At 42.1% G+C, this 24,637-nt stretch overlaps 1 protein-coding gene across 1 annotated transcript in view; it reads right to left on the bottom strand.

Moving 5' to 3' along the window:
* cntn4 (contactin 4) overlaps window positions 1–24,637 on the bottom strand; it is a gene marked incomplete at its 5' end in the record, with an annotated part of 121,723 nt that overhangs the window by 22,293 nt on the left and 74,793 nt on the right. Inside the window, 2 exons of the mRNA XM_079218912.1 lie at window positions 18,244–18,394; window positions 20,197–20,326. Coding sequence (XP_079075038.1) covers window positions 18,244–18,394; window positions 20,197–20,326 — 281 coding nt within the window. The remainder of the gene's footprint in view (window positions 1–18,243; window positions 18,395–20,196; window positions 20,327–24,637) is intronic.

Here is a 24,637-nt window from a genome sequence, read left to right as displayed (position 1 = left end):
CCCGGTGCTCTTGGTGAAGGCTTGAAAAGTCCCTGTGATTGAAGCTGCCCTCACATAATCCCTATAATATTGTGTATTTGAATCATACACATACACTATAATTTGAAAAGCGTTTTAAACCGCTGTACTGTATTTTGAAACAGTCAATAAAATCCATCTCGCTACTTTACATTCATGAAACGACATGTGCATGAGAAATAAAGAAAAGGAAACAAATCGGTTATAACACATCATAATCTAACTATGATTACCATAAGTGGCTTCCACTCTACCTGCACTTGCGCTTTGCGCTCTGAATATCCACAATCTCTTTGTCCTGAGGGACGCAATAGCAATCATGTGACTTGTGCTCCGTGCATCTTGTAAGAGGAGGCTCTGCTGAGAGCGGACAAAAGGTGCCGCGTGCAGCACAATGTTTCTTACAGGCATTTAAATCCACAGCAGCCCTCCCGTGGAGCCAAGACTGCATGTTCTTAGGCATTCACCGCACTGCCTACCTTTTTGGGGTTTTATATTTTTATTTATTTATTTTGAAGCGTTACATGAAGATCGGGGAGGCACTTTCCCTTTCAAAGGAAGAGCCGCAGACCGGCTGTCTGCGTAAGTGTTCGTCATCTCAGTATGAAGCTAATGGAAGAGCAGATGAGGTCAAACATGGTGGAAGTCGACCGAGGCGCAGAAGTGGTGAATAAGAGATGGGGGCTTTCGATTAACACTTCTTCAGTTTTGTTCCTGCCTATTTTTCTTCTTTTTTATCTTTCCTCGTCTCTGCCCTGCCCCGACAACATGCCCGAGTGTCGCGTCCATTATGTTAAGAGACATTTCCCACCTCCGTCCTGAGAGATATCAACGGAGGGGCAGATATCCATAATTCACAGGTGAGGTGAACAAGAGCGCCGCTTTTTTCATCCCGGCATCACACAGGGTTTAATGGACACAGCAATAAGTCTCCGAAAAAGAAAATGCACTCGTGTAATCCTGAAAAAAGAAACGCAGGTGTGTGTATTTTGGGGTGAGATCAAGCCTCTGAGGACGGGGCCCTGTGCAGCGTTGATCCTCGCTGCTCAGTGACAAGATGAAAGAGACAAATAACATCAGTCACTGAGCGGCTCTCACTGCGCTGTGAAGTGGAAAAAAAGCCTGTTTTTTTTTTTGTTATTTCCTTACGTTCCCTCTTTGAGTAACACATGCAGACTTTTTTTTGTAAGCGTCCTCTACAATCAAAAAGCCGCTTGAAAGCCTCTGCTTTTTTTGTGATGTCTCATTCAGACAGTTTGCCTTTGATCCGTTTGATAAACTCTACATTGTGAGAGGTAACTGTCACAATACAAATAATGAGTCCCCCCAAAAAACGAATGCGTTGAGAGCAGCGGCTTTGAACTCGAGAGCCCGGAACGTCGAAGTTTCTAATGCCTCCCGCTCAAACACCGGAATCACGTGAAACTCGCTTTCCTGCATACAACAAACACACCAACTCGCTTACGCCGTCGAAGAATTGGAGTGCACACAAATTCAACATACAAACAATGGGCCTGATCACAGATTTGATTTTGATTTGAGACGTTCATGAATACTTAGTGACTCTGAGGTGCCGTGGCTGATTGGTAGCGTGACTGCTGGGTGGAGGCCTGCATGCGTCTCTACTTAATTAACAGGGTAAATAAAGTGGCCTTGTGAAAATAGAGGGTTAAGATTCTATCAGTGGGATTACTCAGCCATGAGACCGCGGGAAGAGAGATGGTCGCCGGCTTACGGTGATTCCAGCGGATAATTAGTCTCAGCTAAGGCCCTCTCTACACAAAGACTAATGCCTCAGTGCGCACACATCTTCCTGCTCAACTCACCACCGAAAGCAGCTGCCCCCACTTCGAACACACCAGAAGTGAACATGGAGAAAAAAGAAGAAGAAAAAAGCACTGCAGGGAGCTGTGTTTGATATTGTGTTTGTCTGCCACGGGAAGCTCGCAGATAAGGTGAAGTGTGCGTCTTTGTTGCTATTTCCCGACCCACGCTGACCACCATCGACCTACCTGCGGGTGATGTTTCTAATCATAATTGTATCAAAACGGCATCGTCACTAACATCGCCGGTGGCGAGGGGGCTGTGCGGAAGGAAAGAGGCGAGGTCACCGCATCCTTTGAGCCGCGACAAGGGGCGGGACCCGACTGCAGGTGTTGATCTACGCTCTTGACTGCTTTAAAAAACCCTGAAGCGTATCGGTGGTGGGAGGCGCTGTCAAAGATAAATTGGAGGGCCGTCTCTCCTCTGGATCCCCACAGCGAGCCGTGCTGGAGAGAAACGGCCTTGTCGGCGGCATAAATCAAGCCCAGCTGTGCGGCGCAGACCCGGGACGCCGCAACCTGCAGGGCGCGATTTGCGACTGCGGCACAAACTTCTCAGATGTCTACTTTATGCAGCCTCATGACTAAATGAATACGCGTTTCCTCTTCTTGTGAAGCTGTCGGCATCAAGGTTAACGGTCAATTAGAGACCAAAACGCGAGTGTATGTGTGTGTTCTTTCAGTCAACAAAGCGATTGGCTCACTCTGGAGGAACAGGGACACCTGGGCATTTACTTTTGACAATTCTCCGATGCAGGTGTAATTGATATGGATTTTTGTGCTGTACTAAGGCCGGTGCCAATGCCTCTCACCTTGTCACAGGGATCATTAGCGAATGATCAGAGCATTACCACGTGGCTCTCTGATGAAGGGGATGATTCGCTTTGAGGTGATTTGAAATGTAAAGCTAAACTACATTTGAAAAGCCAAGATGATGCTGAGCAAAGCAAAGCCCTTGCAAACAAATTTTTATATCAAGAGATGTATCAAGCTATAACTACACTAAAAGTCATTCTGCTGCTTGGATGACAACTTGGCTCTGGCCGTACTCAACCTGGATGTAGTTTTCCTTTTTCATGTCTTACACTGGCGGCGTGGCTCCGCCCTCAAGAGGAAGACAGCTTTGAGCAAAAATGTCTCCACAGCTGCTGGATGAATTTCCATAAAATGTGACACAAATATTCACGTTCCCCAACTGTCCCGTATCACTGCTCCTCTATTCTGATCATCAGACAGGCTCATAGATCCCAGAACTGACACAACTGCAGTAGCAGATGATGTGCTGATCACATCACATGGAAAATAACTCGTCATTCAATCACAGGCACTCTTATGCGTATCAGTTGTGTATAGAGCAAATGCTCCAATTCCTGCCCCCCCAACACATGTTTCCATAATGTCTGGTGTTGTTCGCTTGGTTTGTTATGGAATAACCCGGTAAATATGGATAAAAATCCATATCCGTAAGCAATCTGTAAGCAGCTCTTACAAACAATGGGAAACAATGGGAAGCAAAAGAGACGTTGGTAAAGGCCGTCAGTGGTGACTCTGCGAAAATCTTTTGTGCTTTATGCCTTTTTGGAATTCCACATTTGCATATGAAGGTGAGAATGAACTTAACTCCTCATGCTTGCACAAGAAATGCACAAGAAGGCCACGGTAGCTATAGGTGCAAGCAATATCGGCATCTGTACTGCTGAACATGAGAAAATTGCTGCGCGTGAAGCCTTGTGTGCTGTGCACCACTCGGCCTCAGCTACAACAGCACCGACCGCCATGCAAAGCTTCAAAGGTGCTTTGTTTAAAAGACTCAAACGTTGTGAGGAGGAACAAACGCAGAGACGATTACAATGAACGTTTTAGGACCAAAGACCGCGCGGCACATTTCGGGTGATCTGTCCTCGACCCGATGCCTCAAACAGGGGAACAATGTTTCCAGAGTGAGTGAGATATTATGCTGTGTCTGATGGAGTGCAGTGCAAGTTACTTGACTTTTATGAAGACAGCGATTAAACTGCAAATGGCATACATCAAGCTCTGATGAACTGCCTGGAAAAGCATGAACGGGATATTAGGCAGTTAAGAGCAGCGAAAATGGTAAAACGTAGACTCGGTGAGTCATGATGACCCACTTTTTCCTCTTTTGCATTTGAAATGCTCTAAATATCCAAATTATTATTTATTTAAATTATGTAGTTTTTCAGTTTTCATTCATATTTGAGGGTTTTTTTTCAAAGGGAAGATACACAATACAAAATGAAGGACATTCCCATCAGCCGTAGCTATGCTTTTTGTCACAAAGTCACAAATGCTTGCATGCTAATACGCCAAACGGTCCCAATGAACATGGCACACACTACAACCCACTAAACATCAGAATGCCGTTGTGCTAATGTCAGAATGTTAGCCTGCTAGCATTAGCGATTAGCTCAGATCGCCACTGTACAGCTTGAAGGAGCTGCAAGTTTGGTTGTAGGCTTAGTATGTGTCATAAGCCTCTTATCCGCACATGTTCCTGGTAAATCACTGGGATAACCTTTCAGGCACCACTAGTGACTGTCACACGTCTTGCAAAATTTCACACAAAGCTGGAATAGATGGGGCAAGGGACAGTCCAGCAGGTGGGGGTAATGCAGCACTTACCGATGCCAACCGCCATAAAACTCAATAGTAGAAGAAGAAGAAAATGGGGCAAGGACAGATGTACGTGTGCGCCGCGGTAGACGGTTCCTCATAACTTTGAAGAAAGTGCCGGGTGAGGAGCGTTGTTTTTGTTGTTGTCTGGATATAGCAATGTATTTGACATTCAGTTTACAAGACAATTTATGTTTTTCCGTGATCTACGCTCGCTCCTTGTGAAAAGAGTCTTTCCTCGATCGGACGTAGCCCTTTACTTGCTCGTCAGTGCAATGGCATTGCCTTTCACTCACAACATAGCAGTACCACATTTTCCCTGAACTGAAAAAGGTCTCGAGGTGGGCGATTGGCGGCACAGATTTCCCCAAATATCTATCCATTCAGGAGACTGTTTCCTGACCACTTTAGGGATTCACTGCACATGTGAAAGGGACTGTACTGAGCCAATCTTACCAACATCTTGTCAGTTGTTTCCCGATCAAAATATCTTCATGACAGCCAAGAAAAGGGAACCTGACCCCAAAACCATTCAAAAAGCACGTCATGAAACCACCATTAATTATATTTTTGCCTTTAATGTGATAACTAATCACAGTTCAAACATAGAGGTCCAAAAGTGGAACTACATAAATGGCTTCAGTACCATGAAGCTGTAGTCGGTACTGTTTGTTGAATTTAACTTTAAATGCTTTTGGGTTTGTTGTGCACCTTTGTGAGTTGCAAGGCAGTTGGAGGGCTAGAGAAAGGGAGAACAGGTTAAAACAACCTCGGAGTTGTGCCTTAAATATGCCAGTGAGTCAGTGCTCAGCCTGATCAGACAAAAAAAAAAAGCCCGGTAGCCAAAGAGAGAACACAAATCACTCCCTCGATGTAAGAAGTTATTAGGCAGCTCGATTACAGTTTACCCTTTCAGTCTTTCGGCTGTGTAAAAGCACTGTACCTTGCAGACAATTACCATCAATCTGGTAGAAAACGCCCGTCTGACAGGGATCTTCTGGAGGTGCCAATCACAGCTCAACAATAACAAGTGCCTCTGCGACCACCGTTGCAGGGAGCTTCTCGCTTTAAGCCGGAGCAAATGAATAAGAATGAGTGACACAAAATAAGCACTCCTTCTCCAACTCTCAACAAAGGCAAGCTCTGCAACAAGAAGCAGGGTTATGTGCTGTCTTTTTTCCTTCTTTTTCTCTCTATCGGGCTACATTAACAGTGGAGTAAGTTGCAGGCAATACTTGAAATGACTTTCCTTTCGGTTCGCTGTGTATTGACAATTGTCTCCGGGGCACCGGCTAGCATTAAGGCTTCTCTGACAATATTGTTGCTTTATAAAAACACAGCCAAGGGACAGGGAGGCTGGGCTGCGACGCAAGTATTAATCTCTTACTCTATGAAATACACACTACCGCTGCCTCTCCAGTGTATTATCATAATGTAAGCAGGAAAATGGTAAATTCTTCCCCATAGCCTCGACAGCTACAATGAATTCTCCTTTTTTTAATTTTTTTTTATTACGTTGTTTATTTTTTTTGATAGATACAGGAGGAATTGTTCACTTGTGCACATTATAATACTAACAGTCCTGGGTATAGTTTGGTATCCAATTTGAATATTGGATTTTCTGTTCTGGGAATTGGTGGCTTGATTTATTTTCTAAATAACAAGAAAAGTTAAGCCTCAATTTTCATAATGCGGAGATAAATGAAATCAAAAGTACCAGATATTTTTGTTATCCGGTCTCACTTAGACAATAAAGGGAAACAGAAAAGTGCTCAGGAGCACATCATGTCCCCAGACGTCAACAGATTGTTAACTTATCAGTGCCTATAACGAAACAATAATAGTAATCCTGTTTATTTTTCACACACACACACACACACACACACACACACACACACACACACAGTATACTGTCAAAGGACCTCAGTGCAAATGAACCCTCTCGGACTAAATGTTGTGTAAAAAACTATGCATTTCTTATAGGGAAGGTGTCTAAATGAAGCAGGGCTGATTGAGAACCTCTTAATTCCCGCCTGTGGAGCATGATGTGATTGTGTTGGTAATTGCATTGCGGGGAAAAGGAGTCCATCGGGCCGGGCCGTAGAGAGGCGTGCGTTCGCACTTCCAGAGGATTCCTTTAATCACAAATTGCTCTCCGTGTTTATTCCCCTTCCCCGAGATATTCATCTCTCCTCGTGCACCGAGGTGTCTCTTCAGGAATAAAGAGCACACACATGTTTGGCAGGAAATTGTCAGAGGAACCAAGATGGATTACTCATGCTGCGTTGGCGGGTTCTCACTTTGAAAAATGATATCAGCCACAGTCTTGCAGATAAAAATAATCCCGACGAGCAGTACATGGGATGCGGGCGGGTAAAGAGGGTTTCGACCTAATCTCAGCAAACATCGCAGAGTTTGCTTTATTTGCGGTCTGAGATTTATTTGAGTTCAGTCAGTCAGCGGCATATTCTTTGCAGAGATGTTTTTTTAACCCCCCCCCTCTTCCTCCTTCTCCAGAAAAGGAAAAACTGGCAATATAGCACAATGTACACTGATAGATGGTTAAAAAAAAAGAGCAAATGATGGCACTACATGATCTGAGGACTTAATGATTTAAAGGATATACCGTCTGTGATTGATGCAGTGGGATGTGGGAGGCAGGACCGTAACGGCTGGGAGGTAAATTGATCTATGAATCATTTTGATGGTCTCTAAATACAACAACACATTCAATGAAAGCTCGTGATCGTGGCTGACAAAGCAGAGGCTGTTGAACAGTCTGTCCATCAGGGAAGCGTCCTTCAATACAGATCACCCTGACCAGAAGTCCAAGAGGCCCCGGAGGCACGTTAAATAGTTAAGTTTACCATTAAAATGTAGCTATTCAAACTGCCTTGATGATGCTGATTAATGTTTTTCTTCTTTTCCTCAATAATGACTATTTTAACAAACAACTATTTTTAATTAGTTCTCCAACACAAAGGGTTCTCCATCAATATTGACCCACACCGGTGCATCTGGGCTCTAAATGTGTTGGGGAGCCATTTTTCTCCAGGCCCTCGGCAGTCCACTCAGTGGTTCAATTGAAGATGTTTAAACTGTGATTTGCCAGTTCATGGTAAGTTCAGCAGATACACCGCATTAAAAAGTGTAACTGCAATACATTTTCAGGAGCGTGAGAGATCTGTAGCCTCGCAAGGCAAAAAAACAACAGTTCGCAAACTCTAATTTTACAAAAAGATTGCTCTGCTTCTGCAGCTGCTAAACCTGGAGCAAAAAAAGACAAAATGAATAAAGCAATAGCATCTTGGTGCTCCTGTGCTATTTGCACATATTTAAATTATATATATGTATCAAGCCACGTTTTTCCCCCGTAACTCTGCAGACAAACACAAGGAACCAAAAACTTAACTTCTGTGGCACCTGATGGTCTAAAAAACAATTTTGATGATTCGGGTTCATAATATGTCTGAGTGAAAGGAGCTGGCAATTTCCTCTTGCACAACCTGCTTGGAAATATGTCTCTAATGCATGCTATGATCTAGGCTTTCGAGACCTCAGGGAGCAGTGTCAAGATCGTGAGCTACTTAATCATGTCATCCAAATTGATCTCCTGATCACAGCATGTCACACGCATGGTGCTTAGAGCCACAAATATATCAAACTGGTCATTCATATTCAGCTTCAGTGAAGGGACTTGGGCGTCCCAATGGCTATGGGATGGACACAACTAACTGACTAACTAACCAACTATCCATTTTTTTCTCTATCCATCCATCTAGCCAAGTCATATCAATTAATTAAGTCATATTAATGCATCTATCAACACCCATTATTATAACTTTGATTACTAATCAAGACGGTCCGTTTAACTCCCCTTTCCCTGCAAAAGAAATGTAGGACTTTGGCTCTGCCCACTGAGGTTTCAACCAGCCAAGATTATTTCCACCTCCTGAGCAGCGCCAACTCCGAGGCGTGTTGGGATAAATAAAACATTTACAGTAATCTGCTGTGCGCATGTGTGTGTGTGTGTGTGTGGGTGTGTGTGTGTGTGTGTGTGTGTGTGTGTGTGGTTGCTAGCTGGCGCCTCTGAACAGTGTTGGGTGTTTGTCTGCAACTGCCAGGATCAGTGGAGCACTAATCCTCCGCTTGCTCCCATTCTCAGGCGAGGTGGGAGCGCACTCATTCACGGGGCTTTTTAAGCTATACACCCGGGGTGGAGAGAGGTGTAGCGGCGGAGACAGAGCAAAAAGCACCAGTCAGCTGTCCGCGCGGCAGCCTTGTCGGCTGGTAAACCTTTCCTCAAGGCAAAGTAATGAAATAAGTCCTTCTGGGCACATTAGTGTTCAGTATTCAGGCCCGGCACTGCTTGCTCACGCTGCTAACCTCCACAGAGAATCAGAACTCCACTTCACAAGCAGATGTTCAATTAGAGGCAAATGTGGAAATTAGAGATCTGACGAGGAGAAAAAAAAGGCGAAGTGACATTTAAACATGATAAACACTGGTTTTAATAAGAATAACAGCGTGCAGCCTGAGAACGAGGGCACTGGAATAGCAGTGCAGGGCCGTCCGTTCACGCGGATCATTTAATCACCACCTTTATTAATACACTTGTTCCCATACAGTGCTTATTAATTCTAAGTCCTCATAAAATTAAGCCCGAAGACATCTGATGAGACTCTTATTAAAATCTCCTTGAGACAGAACAAAGGCATCATGGAAAGATAAGAAGATATGCGATAAGTAAATTAAAGCAAAGTTGCCTGCGACTGCCTCTCCCACAGTCTTGGTGTTCTCCTGACGCTGATTCTTTCTGGAGTGCGTCTGGCTTAGCAGATGGGCCTATAAATGGAGATCACTCTGCAAGACATCTCTTCATTTACGTGACAGCCATGCTTATTTGCACTTCCAATGAAGTAGGGATATACAATATGCAAGAGGGACAGTCTACCCGTGGGTCATGACTACAGATAGAATCTGGCCAATTGCAAATGTGTCGCTCTCTCTCTCTCCCCAGACTAATGGGTGAATCAACATCCAGGCCACATACAGATGCCCCCCGTGTGTCTTCTCACTTTAACTCAGCGAGCCACTCAAAAACTCTCAAGCTCGCACCTACAGCTCAGACATTTACAGACACCACTTAAAAGCCATAAACACACCTAACAGATGATTTGAAAATGGCTCCGGGCACGAAATGAGTCAGAGAGCATCCTTCGGTAGTAATTTCTCATGCTCAATGATTCACGTGGCACACTCGCTCTCCGACGTGCGTGTCAATAGTTTGGCAAAAGTAAAAAGCAGAATTAAAGAGGCATCAAAGTGGAGGCTACATCTGAGCTCTGTTCGTGACAAAGTGATAAAAAAAGAAATATGGGAGGAAGCAGGGGCTGACATTTGGCCAATTCCCCAGTGGCATTTGATTTCTCAAAGTAAATTGCGCAGACTTTGAAAACGACTGTCCCATTAGTGTGTCAAGCTACGCGGATGTGGCCACTTTGTTTCCTCTGCGACAAAAGGTAAGTGTAATTTGTGCAATGAGATATGAAACACAAAGAATGGATCAATCTTTAATCTTCAAGGAGAACGTCCTTCAAGAATGGATTTCTTTTTCTTACAGATTTGGAAATACTGGGAAATATAAGAACCACTTTCTCACTTTGTCTTCTCAATATTGATCATAGTAGTATTGTCAGTGAAATGTGTCAAAGGGAACATATTGATAGAATATCTATAGTGAATTACTTACAAAATTAATTATTACATTTCCTCAGTATATATACTGTATAACGTTGATGTTTGTTTGATCCAAATTGTAAATCTTTTATTTTGTTGACCAGCTAGTGACCAACGTTACTTTGACATTTAAACACTCCCTATGTTTGATTCTGTGCGTTACTCCATGTCTGAATTTAATCACTGGGCCAGATGGTTAGCCTAGCTTGCTAGCTTCCACTTTCCAAGTGAAATAGACTCTTAGGGCACCGTGGGATCTCCCAAATGTAGAATGTTGTCAAGGGACAGACGTCTGTCTGATGAAGCTGTTGATGGTGCACAACCGTCGCTATGCAAATTCTGATCTCATTTGTCTTTATATTTGAAGCTAATCGCCAAATACAATGTCATGAACCGGTCCCAACGGGTGTCTGTGCCTCATTGTTGCAGTTGTTTCCACGGTGCCGGAATGACTGTTTTAATCATTTTATTTGTTTTCCTTCCATATTTCTTCTCAGGGCTCCGTACTACAGGGATATGACACTTTTTTTCTCTTCGCTTCTAGCTTTGTTAAACTTTCGCACATTGTACTATGTTGTCAGACAACTCTGCATATTCTGCCTTTTGATATTCTGGCCAGTGATGCCAAAAAGTCCTGTCATCTGGCCAGAAGCCAGTGATGCAAACATTTCTAGCCTTGAGTTGTTGTTTTTGTAATTTAGCGTTTTTTCTGTAACCCACTCCCGTCCCAACTGATCGTCTGAATAAGCAGTGAATTCACTCGCAATGTGTGATAAAGACAGCAGCCTGTTTGTACGGACCCACCACGAATGCACTGATGGAAAAAGGCAGTGTTGACTTTAAACCACTGAGGAGGGGTTCCAACGAGATTAATGTTTCTGTCCATCTTAACAAACCATACAATAAAAGCTATTTCTGATCACTGGCCAAAGTAGGCCACTGAGAGGCAACAATGTGCATTTTATTTTTAGTAAACTCGTCAAAATCTAACCTTCTTCTATTGAAGGTGAATTTGTTATAATGTAACAATAAAGTCTTCCCTTGTTCATTTTCACCTCCCACTACCTGTTGTATATTCAGTAGGCAATAAATACACTATTATCACATCACTGAGCGTTGTTTAAGATCTGTGAATTTCAACAGTTTTTAATTAACTTCTCAAGAAAAGAAAAAAAGTACGCATTGCACATATGTAATTTGCATTTGCACTCAAATCAGGAAAGTTTCTGACACCATTGCCAAGACAAGCCATGATAAATGCATTTGCACATCGTCTCTCGCTTCTCCGTCTTTCCGGTAGCATCCATCCTCGACATCTCTTGTCCCATGTGCTCCGGGACCGTACATCTCTAGCTGTTTGAAACCACTAATCTGCGGTAAAAAAAAAAAAAAAAAGCTAATAAAACTTTGAACAGATGTTACCTTGGCAACAACCTTCCTGTCCTCTCCTTGTTCAAAGATGTCACTCAACTGGTTACACTCCCAAGTGCACAACGACTGCTACAGTTTACACTGGTGCACCATTTCACACAGTTCACAGTTTCAATAGGCGTGTAGCAGTGGCCAATAGAAGTTTCTGGATTGAAATCATGGGAGAAATTGGAGAGAATGTTTGAGACATCAAAGTATTGCCAGCTTTTTAAAAATCGTCCACTGGAAAGCATTAAAGGAAAATACACTGAAGATCCATAGATCCATGTCTGTAGAACAAATAGTGATGCTAAATAAAGTATTACAGTGCCATGAGCACCATTTCAGGCCTGATGGAGCGATCACATAACTATTTATTCTCCCGTTCCGAGTAACAGAGATCATCAGAGCAGAGCAGAGCTTTCTCACAGACCGGCAGCAGAGACAGTGTTTCTCCGATATGCAGTTATTTTAGGGCGAGCCGTTTAAATTTTTGATTTTAAACCTGAAAGATAATACAATTTGTGGAATCCTGGACTCCTTAATTGACTTTCTGAATGTCACAAATGCTCTTCTCATTAGTTGGCTGGCTCTGTGCGGAGCTCGGAGAGCGTTAGTGATTTAATACTGAACTGAAATCTTTTAATACGAGTTTAATACTATTCATCAACTCATTTAAATTAGGTGAAGTGAAATGGGATTGGAAATAATTGAATCGATACAAGAAACATATATATTTTTTAATACATTGTAGGGTCATCTGACACAGCGGGAGCCCAACTGAAATGTTGACTAGGCAAACGGTTGGCCAAATATATTTTTGGTTCTTGGAACAGCATCTCCCCTCAGCAATTATAATACACATAAAAGGACCCAACTCTGCTTCTCCAGGAAATCTAGCCACCAGCTGGGTTCATTTTGAAATATCTTTTATAATTTTTTATTTTTGGGGGAGATATGATGCATAACCTCGAAATACAGTACAATGAAAGAAAAGAAAATTAAAGCATAAAGCATTTGCATCACATTGCCATATCTTATATGTATGACCTTTTGGACTGCGCTTACTAAACAGTATTGCCATGGATACCTGTGTCGTGGCAAATGTCTCTCCACCCCTCAACTCCTGGGGGAGGAGAGTATTAACGCTAAAGATCAAAACAATTAAGTATCAATCAAATTATTATTCTTTTTTTTAACCTATTATTTTTTAATGTGCACCAAAAAATGCACAACAAGGCCACATGTACCCGCTGTGCCACGCCTAGAAGCAATCTCACGTCTACCTCCAGGGGATAACACCTTCATCAAAGCATTGAAAGAACTAGCACAAATATTTGCATAACAGCCTAAGCCCAGAGAGATAAATACTCAAGGCCTTTAAAAGATGGTGTTTTAATGCAGGAGGGGAGCGGTGTCGGTACGTCGGCGGCCCGTGAGAGGACGGTTGACTGAGCGCGTCTGGTGTGCACGGCCTAACAAACTTGATTTCTTCCTGCCAGTGGTGTATTGAAATGTTTTTTGTTTTTTTAAAGGCGGCTCTCTCCACGGCTGACACGGCCCACTTACGCACTCATCAGCAAGACCTGCTCTGCTCTCTCAGCTGCTTTGTTCCAGCTGATGTCATCTAAACCTCGTCCCTGCAGGGTTGTCTGGGGTAGATAGGACCCCCTCCCACCCCCTCCCCCACACCCCTCCACTGGTCCTCTGCAGAGAAAAAGGAAGAGGCTGCTGCTATGAAGATGGATTACCCAGCTGGTGACACTGGTTTCCCTTTCCGCTGAAGCCACAGCGGAGCGCTAACGCAATTAAGGCAATTAATCTTCAACAAAAGGGGTTCACAGCTACCCTTTCGTGATTTCACACCTTTCTGTACAGGTGCAGAACTAAACAGACCTGCTCAGACATGCGAGCATACACAGACTGCACATGTCTACACAACAGAATAATTTTATCTGGGCTCTGAACAGAAAACCAAATACAAATTAACAAGCAAGAAATGTAGCACTCACGCTTATCACACAGCCAATGTGTGATACCAGGATGGTCATCCTTAACGGTCTACTTTCTACTCCTACTTTCACTAAAGAAGTATTAGCTGTCAAAACAACTGGCAGGCTGATTACGATTTTAATACTAATAGAGTGAACACAGGTGGGGCAGCTATTATTAGAGAGACGTTTAAAAGACGACCGCTCTAATGATTAGCACAGCAGATGCTGGGCATTTTTATTGTGTGGCATTCAACACCGGTGTGTGTGTGCGTGTGGAGTGTGTGTTTGTGTGTGTGTGTGTGTGTGTGTGTGTCACAAATGAGAGAAAAGGTAGGTAATAAGAAAGAGCGTAAGGGGGAGTTGTAATCAACACATTTAAAAGGCTCTGGCATGTTTTCAAGCTCTGTAAATAGTTATTCCACTTCCTAGAAGGCAATACATTCCGGCATCATGGCAAAAAAAGAAAATAGAAAGCATTTTTCATGTACTGTAATATAGCTTGGACTGTTGGATTTTAATTTCAAATTTGTGCCTCTTTGTTCCTAATTTTGGAGCATGTGGCACAGCTGGTCAAAACCAAATCTAATTTATTAAATTGGAACTAAAAGCATAAAAACACATTTGTGGTTTATATATGTAAATTAATTAATTATGTCATTAAATTATTTTCATTTACTGAGAAACACTGATGGTTGCAGAAGCAGTAAGCACTTTCTGTAATTGTGTGTAAAGCTTATTTCCAACACCAGTCCAGTGCCTTGATGGGCATCGATGGTTCAAGCAATCATTAAAATGACATGCTACGGTACAAAATATTAAAACCAGCGAATCTTCCACAAACGTAACAAACAAAACAGAATGCAAACCATTTTACTCCAGCACACCAGTATTGACTAGTTGGTGTCATGATGACAGTTCTGGCCAAGTTCTAACCAGGACTTGACTGTTGTAGAAAAAGTTTAACCTTAGCTGGGAGTCCAAACTGCCTCTAGTTCATTATCTTTCATCCTCACAGTGTCTGTGACTGGGAGTTTTTGGATTAACATATATAAAGAGACACTTTTTGTGTGTGTGTGTGTCTGTGTGTGTGTGTGTGTGTGTGTGTCTGTGTGTCTGTGTGTCTGTGTGTGTCTAGTCAGAGCACCGCCCTGCCCAAGCAATCTATTAGTTTTGTCTGAAGCAATAGTCTGTGTTTGTGCCATCACGAATAAAACTGTATCATCAGCATACATTTGTAGCCCAACTCGTGTGCCACCCAGGTGTCATTGAAATATAGGTGCAACAGCAAAGCTCCCAAGAACTGATCTGTGTGGTATGCCTATTTTATTTTCCTGGGATTCAGATTTACACACCGTAATTAAATAAAACTAAATTTTTTGGGGTGGGAACAATGTTTGACTTGACAGAATGGACTTATTCAAAATGTACATTATATGTAACAAAATACAAACTTTAGTTGCAACTCGTTTCAACCTTGACAAAGGCAACTCATACAATATTCATTCTTTCCATTCATACCTTTCACAATAAAAGCCTTGGAAATATACACCGCGTAATTCATTCAGAGCAATTCGCTAAAAAAAGAAACTCAACACATTAGCATGCAGCAGCTCAGGCTATACAACAATTTACCTCAGACAGACTCAAGTCAGACTCAGTTAAAAGAACCTCGGTAGTTTGTCCTCTAGCGACGCAAAATTATTCAAATGTTATTGAAAACGTGTTGCAGCTGTCCCAAATTTGCATCACTGCCAGAATAAATAGTTTTGATCCAAGTATTTTGCATTTTTATGTTGTTTATTTGTCACTCCCCTGTTGTGTAAAGGCTTTTAGAATGAACAATGTTGACCTGTTGACTACTATTTTGTAAATAAGAATCAAACCATGGGAAGAGTAATTCAATTTAGTTCATTTGGATATCAAATTGTCAAAAAAAAAATGCTGTCGGTCTAGAAAGACTGCGTCAACTACTCTCCCCTCATCCAAAAATCGTTTGGTATTTCAAGGAGATATAATGAGCTAATACCATTGAATGCTTGGATCTAAAACAACATTGATTTGGGTGCAAGTGATTATTATCCTCCGATTAATCAGCGCTGTTTTGTTATTTATGAGTTTGATTAACGGTCCTGCAAAAGTAAATGATTGTCTTTTCAAGAAAGCAGTGTCTACAATACTGACATATTTATCATGTGAATTAGACGATATGGTTTTGTGTACTGTATCCTCATGCTGATATATTTCGTGTCGAAAGAGTTGTCTGAGTCTATTGCAGTATCTATCACTCTCAAGATGAACTGGCTGAAAATACCTAGTTGGTTCATCTATAGAGTTGCAAAATAAATCATCAAAAGCATTTGTTTTCCGAATCTGTGTAACCTCTTTATTATGTTTTTGAAGGTATACATGTGAGGTTATTGCTGCAGTTTTTTTAGATCATATTTGAATGTCTTCCCTGTAAGTTCGCTGAAACAAAGACAGAGTTACAGAAATCCATGTACTAATTGCCCATCGTTCTCTAAGTGCAAATAGCAGATCTAAATCGCTGCAGTAAATCCATATTGAACAAAAAAGAATCCCTTCATTGTAACTATTATATAACTAACTATATTCTAGAGTAATTCATTTATAACACTTAAATGATTCAAATCATGACTCATTCATTATTTATCACAGCACTTGATCATTATGTGATTTATAGTTAGGAATGCATTTTGAAAGACAAGTACATGCAGTGGTAAAAAAGCATCACAAAGCATCTATTTAACATGAGGACGGACAATTCCATTTTTGATTTATCACTTCATGTCCCAACAAAGACAAATGTGAAATCAATCCTCTCTATGAACTCAAAAACAACAGATTCGAAATGGTCCAGGTGGCGAGAGGCTGGAACGCGTGATGGAGGTGCCGCAGGGCGAGTGAAGGGCACCGGCGGCGAAACCACGATGCAAATTCCGCGCCACTTTGTTTGACAAGCAACAACACCGCTTTGTATATATGCAAAGCCTTGCAAGACACTGTGCACACAGCCCTGCTGTCAGAGCAGAGTCATGCTAGAGCGATGACACCCGATGGATGACCCCTGCCTGCAATGAGGCCACTGGGCCGGACTTCAAGATTCAAATCAAACGGACTCGCACACACACACACACACACTGGCAAAAGTGATCACGTGTTGCACACGATCCACATCTCAGGGGTCAAACGAGGCAGGACGCTCAGATGGCCCTCCGTTCCACTGAAACTTGGTGTCAGAAGTTGAATAATTGGATTTCTGGATCCCCACTGAGGTGAAAAGTACTTGATTAGCACTCTGAATTTACTCAGCAGCCGGTCCGTTTTGGTCACCGCTAAAGAGATGGAGATGAAACACTTCAAACCCCATAAACCATTACTCATTTAGACTTCATGCTGATTTTTGTCTTAGCTGTCCCCGCCACATCTGAGGACGGCATCAAAATCTCTCCATGGACTTGCAGTAATAAAATATGCTGCAGTGACTGGAGGCTTTTGGTGTAACATTGATTCTGAATTTCAAAAAAGTCTTAGCTCTCTGACTGTTTGAGTCATGAAAACTTGCGTTGCATTAAACATTTCAATTTCTGCTCTGCCATGGAAGTAGATAAGTCAATTCTTCCCTATAAGGCATTTTATTTTAAGTATTAATGAGACATTATTTTTTTATAGGAGAGAGTGGAGAGGTGACAGGAAAGGGAAAATACTCAAACCCAGGATGTTTCAATTACTTAAACAGCATGATAAACTCCTACACCACCAAGTCACCCAAATATACGGGACAATTTCGATGGAGCAAGAGTTCAACACATTCTCCCTGCCAACCTTTTAAACACTAATGCTTTCTAGTGGCCCTGCGCTTCAAACTATGTAGCTCTAGGTCCCCCTCTAGTATCAGTTTCGACCTGTCAGGGACGGGCGTGTCAGTTTAAAAATAAACTTCCGTGTTCACAGGAAATGTACAGTTACTACTTGTTACTTACAAATCTTTAAAAAAACATCCAATGTATTTCTAGTCAGTTTTGAGGCTTACCGAAAAAAATAAAACTGTTAAAATAAGTCAACGTTGTCCTGGGTGAAAGTGAAGAGGTTTGGTACGTTTTTTTTTTCATACTGGAGTTAATTTAAAGCCTGGTGCATCTCAAACAGATGCTTAAGTGCGTTGGTATTAGACCCTTATTGCCCCTGTTGTTTTGGATAACGACAATGAAATAACAATAAGTTTGAGTACTCGAGCCACATGTCTTACAGATATAGTGAAAAATGCAACTTTTAGTTTGCCTCGGGTCTGTTGCCATTTATGCCATTAGTGATTAAATATATATCTTGAAGTAGTTGCATTCCTTCATAATGTATTTCATGCTACTGTGCTGAGTGAAACTAGGATTCTGATCGAGGTGGCGGTGAAAATGCAGCGCTCTATATGTTGACTTTTTAACGTCATATGTGAATCCGGTCCAATACTGCAACCACGGCCACATCACATTGGAGATGACTTAAACTGAAGGTTGCAATAATTGAAATGTTAAACAAGAAGGTACATTTGGAAAGCCACGCCTCACAGCGGGGGTCGAGCTGAGCAGAAAATGTGCGAATGTTTGCGTTACCTGTTACTTTCTCGGAGCGACTCACTGCCCTTCCGCCAGGAGATCACGCCCCAAGGAGACATCTTGGGCTTGCACTCGATCAGCGCATCTCCTCCAACCTTCACCAGCGTCTGGCTCCTCAGTTGGTTGTGAGAGAAATCTGGGGCAACGGCTGAGACAAGAGCAGCATATTAAAGCCGGGCGTTTGTAAAAGCATCACATCTCTTTTCCTTCAAATTATCTCTGAGTATCGGATGTATAATTCATCTCTAAAATGAGTCCTTGAATACGTTGCATTACTGCTGTGGGCAATTCTAAGACTCTAATACATTCTTCATAATCTAAGTAATTTGTAATCAAAATGCTAAACAGCAATACCCACAATTGATGTCGTACAGTTGCACAGGCTGATGTAACTTTATTAGTATTCTCAACAGAAATGTCTTGCTCTTTAGTGATCATCACATAATAACTTTCCCTGTCTATAAACCACTTGAAAAAATACCAGCCCTTTTAAAAAGTTAGATATTGTCTCTGACACTCTATTTTTTTTAAATCTCCACCTCTAGTTTGACCACTACCCTCAGCTGTGTTGAGCCTAATTCCTATCAGCAACATGATCAGGATGAGACACGCTGGAGGATGAATAGCGAATGCGAATCCGCTGCTCGCTCAGAGTGGAGAGTGACAGGCCTGACAGGGCAGATGGGCGAGGCTGGCGAGCAGAGCAGCACTGGCATACATCACTGTCAGCCGGACGCATTCGTCTTATAATTAATGCTTTTCAATTAGGGGCCAATGAGAGAGAGAGGCCATAGGTCATCCGGCGGTATTGAGCAGAGGAGCAAGACGGAGCAAACTAGAGAACAAATGCGGTTGAATGTATGCTTGCGCACGCGCCGCCACACCATTGTGAGCGTGCACACGGACGTTTTCAGTGACGACCTTGCTCGGTTTTCTTATGAATTATGTAAAACATTGCTGGCTGAACAGCAATAATAGAAGTGACCAACTATTTTGCCTACTGAACAGATCGAGACTGAACTTTACATCCGAATGTAGAGTTTTCTCGGGATAACGGCAACTGGCTCTTATCTATCTATTCCACCATAATGTAGCCCTTTTACCATCAAGGCTTATTACAGCTATACCGCTACAAACGTCAAATATTGTATGTCATGTTGTGGTCCAGTTTACCTCAATGACAATGCAAAAAATGATTTTAAAAGTACCGTTCGCTAGTTTTTAGCTGGCGTTTGACTCCCATTCATTGTTTTAACCCGAACTTCTCATTCATTACTATCAAACTCTCTCTCCCTACATACATTACAAACCATTGCTCATCGCCAGAGTTGAATCCCAAAACTTTAAACCTTTGCATGCAAAACAAGCTTGCATGTCAAATTTAGCATATGAACCAAACATGCTCACTAATGAACATTATCCAGCTGTTTAAAACACTTTGGGAATGGGAAGTAAGTGTAAGTAAGTGACGGGACTTTCCACAACATAACCCAACGCAGCCTATTCAAAATACTTTTGTCCTTACAGTACCATTTTAACCTTAATGTGATCCTGAACGAAACCCTTTCAGATGGCAATGATGTTAGTTTTTGGGGGGCTCGGATCTACTTTTTAATTCCAATCCAAAAGGTAAATAGGACAATTTTGAAATAGGACATGGAAGGAAATCCTTATTTACTTGAACGAAATTATCCGCTGAATTACAGTCACCTCTTTCCCAATGTAAGTGTATGGGACAAATGTATTTGTAATTTCCCCTTGGGGATTAATAAAGTATATATTCATTCATTCATTTTTGGACCCAATCAATGGCATCATGTGATGGACCTTGATGTTGTAATTCCACGGTTTTGGTTTGCGTTCTTACTGTGGGCTTATGACACACACACACACACACACACACACACACACACACACACGAACAGTACACACACCGAGCCAATGCCTTACCTATAACCCGGAGCTCTGCGTTGGAGTAGACCTCGCCGTACTTATTCCCAGCCACACACTGGTACATTCCCGTGTCGGACAGGGTCAGGCGACTGATCGACAGCGCTCCGTTGGCCACCTGTATGCGTTCCTGTGGACAGAGAGACACCTTTAATATGACTTATTCTCATCTACATAAAACCAGCCAGCCAGTGGGGCCAGTGAATTATGGTGTGGAATTGACAGACGTGGCCATAAATCTAGGTTTTCATCACTAATGGAGGGAAAGGCTTGGGTGGATGGAGGCAGGCTAGCAGAAAATGACCCTAATCAATCTGCATGTTTATGAGAGAGAAATAAAACCGTGCCCTATTTATATCTGCGACTGCACCACAGGGCCTGTTTCCCCTTCAGCAGGAGGAGGGGATGAGAGGGGGAAGGAATATCGTAACATCTGAGGTATAATGCATTGTGAAAATTGCTTTTCTGATAGGTATGCCCCTATCCATACTAAGTGCCAGCGTACACGGTCAAGCTGTGTACCTCCTCTTCATCTGTTTGGGCGATCATTTTTGCCCGCCAGCGATGGGGGGGGGGGGGGACCTTCTTGCCTGTTTCTGAGCCATCAAATTAAGATCTATTTAAGGACGACTGGGCCCGATGAACTAAAAACTCAGTGCATCTGTCGGACATTTAATCCTCGATATACTGTACGTTTATCTCTCTGAACTTGGGCTTCGCACTCGACTCCCTCACCACAGCATTAAATCCCTGAGCAGTTTTCACGCATCTCTATGCAGCTGTGTCAGGTTCTGCCTCCGCGTGCCCTTCATCTCCCGTGTCTTCCTCGGGGCTCACCCATAATGTCATCACAGACCATTTCCGTAGGGTTGTCTGAGAGGCCCAAACCGGAGTCGCGGGGGATTAAGGCACTGTCACATGAAAAGGGAGACCGTCCTCGACTGAAAGATCACAAACTAATCCTGTGTTTGAGCAGGTTTTTGCGCCTGTAATTTCCATAACGCTCTGCGGCTCTGGATGTGCAGGGGCGAACATCCCTGCTGGCAAGGGAGGCAAATGGTGGCGTATATCAGTCTGTGCACGGAAAGCACTCCCGTTTATGGCTGCTATTAATTAAGCATGACGTTCCTCTCAAATCAGCAGTTTTTCATGCAGGGACCTGCGGGGACCATCTGTACGCCTTATGCTGAAGGAAAATGATTGGCAATGTCATTTGCTGACAACGCTGGGTTGATTTGTTTGACATAAAGCTGTGAAAACACGTAAAAGAATGCCTTATATGGGTGAGAAGAGTGAGCTTCTTTGGTTTGATTGCTGTCTACAGTTATCTTGCTCAGAATTACTAATAACTGGAGGCCTTTGTGAAAATGATGATCATTTTACAGCTGTAAAGTTGAAACAAGCTACATTTTATCATCATAAAAATAGCAATCCACTCTTGTGATTGTGATTGTGATTTTTCTCTCTTATACACATAATAAAAAAGGTATTAAATAAGTAATCTGAAGTCTACAAAGCAATTATTGGTGCTCACTGTGAAAGAAATCTGCAAATTCTGCTCACAGATATTTGATGAATCTGCTTCTCGACATGCTTGTGCAAGAAAGAACTTCAAGTCGACATGAACTAAGCTCAACGGTGGCTCTGCAACAGCAAGAACAAAAGCTCTGAGCTCAGCCTGTTTGCTCCACTTGAGCTGGAATTAACAGAGGAGGAAAGAGTAGAGGACTGCATTAGATTTACATCAGCCACAGTAGATGTTGATTCTCTGAGTGCTCAGAGCTTTTACTTAAAGTTCAGGTGTTTTGAAGTGGGGTTGTATGAGGTACTTATCCATATTCAGTGCATTACTTACAGTAGATTGTTTCTACAAACTGGGGGCATGCCAACTGTAGACAGGAGTACCAGCACGGAAGAAAAGCAGAATACTGTCCACCACAGCACATGGCCTTGCTCCCGTGCTGGTACTCCTGGATGTTTCTAGAAACTGCCCCCATCTGCCTTCATCTACTGTAGGAAATGCACTGAATGCATTAGTAGCTCATGAAACCCCTCTTCAAAACACCCAAACTATCCTTTTAAGTGAAAGCAAACAGTGTAGACATACTCTGTTGGAAGGGAAAGGCCTGATTTAAAAATGTTACTTAAAGCTAGGGTTAGTAATCTTATTCTTTAATAAAAAATACCAAATAAAATATAGATATAATATATGATAATATCATTGTATATATTTTACATTAAAGCACACTGCATATTTTTTTAATTCTTAATACGTTGAACTTTTGCACATCCTCAAAAATGGGAAAAGACAGGCATTTCCAGGTGGCTTAGGAATTTCACCAAGGCAAGGCAAGGCAAGGCAAGTTTATTTGTATAGCACATTTCCACAACAAGGCGATTCAAAGTGCTTCACATAAAACCATTAAAAGCATCAAAACATAATGCAGATTTAAAAACAGTTAAGAAAACATTAAAACAGTCAAAAAGCAAAATAAAAAATAAAAGTTGCAGTGCAGTTTAAGAAATAAAATGCAGTAGTGAGATGCAGTAATTGAATCTGGTTCAGTTAAAGGCAGCAGCAAACGGAAAAGTCTTCAATGTGGACTTAAAGGAGCTGAGGGTCTCAGCAGACCTGCAACTTTCAGGAACCTTCTTCCAGATGTGCGGAGCAGAAAAGCTGAACGCTGCTTCTCCATGTTTAGTTCTGACTCTTGGAACAGAAAGTAGACCCGTCCCAGATGACCTGAGGGGCCGGGATGGTTCATAAGGTAGCAGCAGATCACAAACATACTTAGGCCCTAAACCATTCAGTGCTTTATAAACCAGCAGCAGGATTTTAAAGTCAATGCTTTGTTTGACAGGGAGCCAGTGCAAAGACCTCAGAACTGGAGTGATGTATATCTTATCTTATCTTTCTCTATAATTATACATCATCCTTTATTTGTTGATTTTGTATTATTAATCTGAATGCACTAAATGCACTGCAGTCAAAAGTACAATTTCGTACAAAGTAGCAGACAACGGAAATACTGAAGTAAAGTACAAAGGCCTCAAAATGACAGTACTTTAAGTTCAACATTGAAGTCCTAACAGGAATTACCACACCATGTGTATGGTGGTCCCTCACTGACTCAAATGGATTAATCCGGTTTCACGCTGGAGTTTCCCCTTTAATTGCACAGCCACTTAATCCTGCAGCCATTGTCAATAACGCAGCAGAGAGTGAGGTCCTTGGGATGAAAACAGCCACGAGAAAAAGAATCATTCCAATAAACCGTTGCTATTTCCACACAGGGCAGTAATACAAAGCATCGAAAAAACAACAGGAGTCTCATAATCCATAAGGGCAGAGCGCAGCGGCATGTCAACCGGCTGTCCAACAAAGAGCCCAATGATTGTAGAACCAGTCTGAGAGGTACTATTATTAGAGGGAAACACTAGAAATAGTTGGGGCTCTTCAATATTTTACATGACTGACATTGAATAATTGAATGCACATATACTCAGCTATATATATCATGATTCCCCAGAAATCTACTGTCCTTTATAGTCAATTTGCCCAGCAATAGATATGGCCTGAGATGTTCCCCTTCCATTTATTTCCTTGCGGTACCTGAGCTTGCCTATACCGACTACCGACCAATAAAAACAGAAAGTATAATAAAACTTATAAAAAGAAGATATATTACTATTGTTTTTTTAACAGCAGTACACTACCAATCCTTTATGAATGTGTTATGATTGTATCGTTGCTGTATGGCCTGGCTCAGGTTAAACCCTTTGTAAAATATGACCAAGTATATACAGAGAAGGGATGCCATTGATATGATCTAGTTAGACATCAGTCAGTTATACCTAAAAAAATAAATAAATAACTTAAATGAACAAATCTGTGAATAAATATAACAACCCTCAACAGAGAGAGAGCGAAAGACAAAAGAAACTTTGATTTCTTTATTGCTGTTGCTTAAACTTCTAGAACTGTCAGCAGAAATAAGTCCCAGTGAACTATACAATCAGAAAGGTCTCAATTGATTCGCTGTAATAAATAACAACAAATGGCGCATCCTCTTCCCACTGCTCCTTTACATCATTGACCTTTCCCTCTTCCACTCATTAAGCCACTGTGGTTAATGGTGGCATTTCAAACAATGTAACACCTTGGCTGATTAATCCATTCACCCATCCGTTCTGAATATATCCATATATTATATTTATGTTAAGGGAGGGACGGGGGAAATAGAAAACACAGTCGTTGTAACCTTTAATCACACATCCTTTGCAAGGTGCGTTTGTAGTTTCCTCATATTTTCAGAGGATGCCTTTTAAAAGCCGCTGTGCTTTCGTCTGAATGCACTCAGTTCAGAATGAAACGAGAAATGAGGAGGAGTAAGGACACCTGCACAGAGGGAGGTGCGATGATGCAGTGTGCGTTAGAAAA

The sequence above is a fragment of the Taurulus bubalis genome (genome assembly GCF_910589615.1).
Source record: "Taurulus bubalis genome assembly, chromosome: 5".
NCBI lineage: Eukaryota > Metazoa > Chordata > Actinopteri > Perciformes > Cottidae > Taurulus > Taurulus bubalis.
The sequence above is the reverse complement of the archived record's forward strand: the minus strand, read 5'-3'. Positions and strand labels throughout refer to the sequence as shown.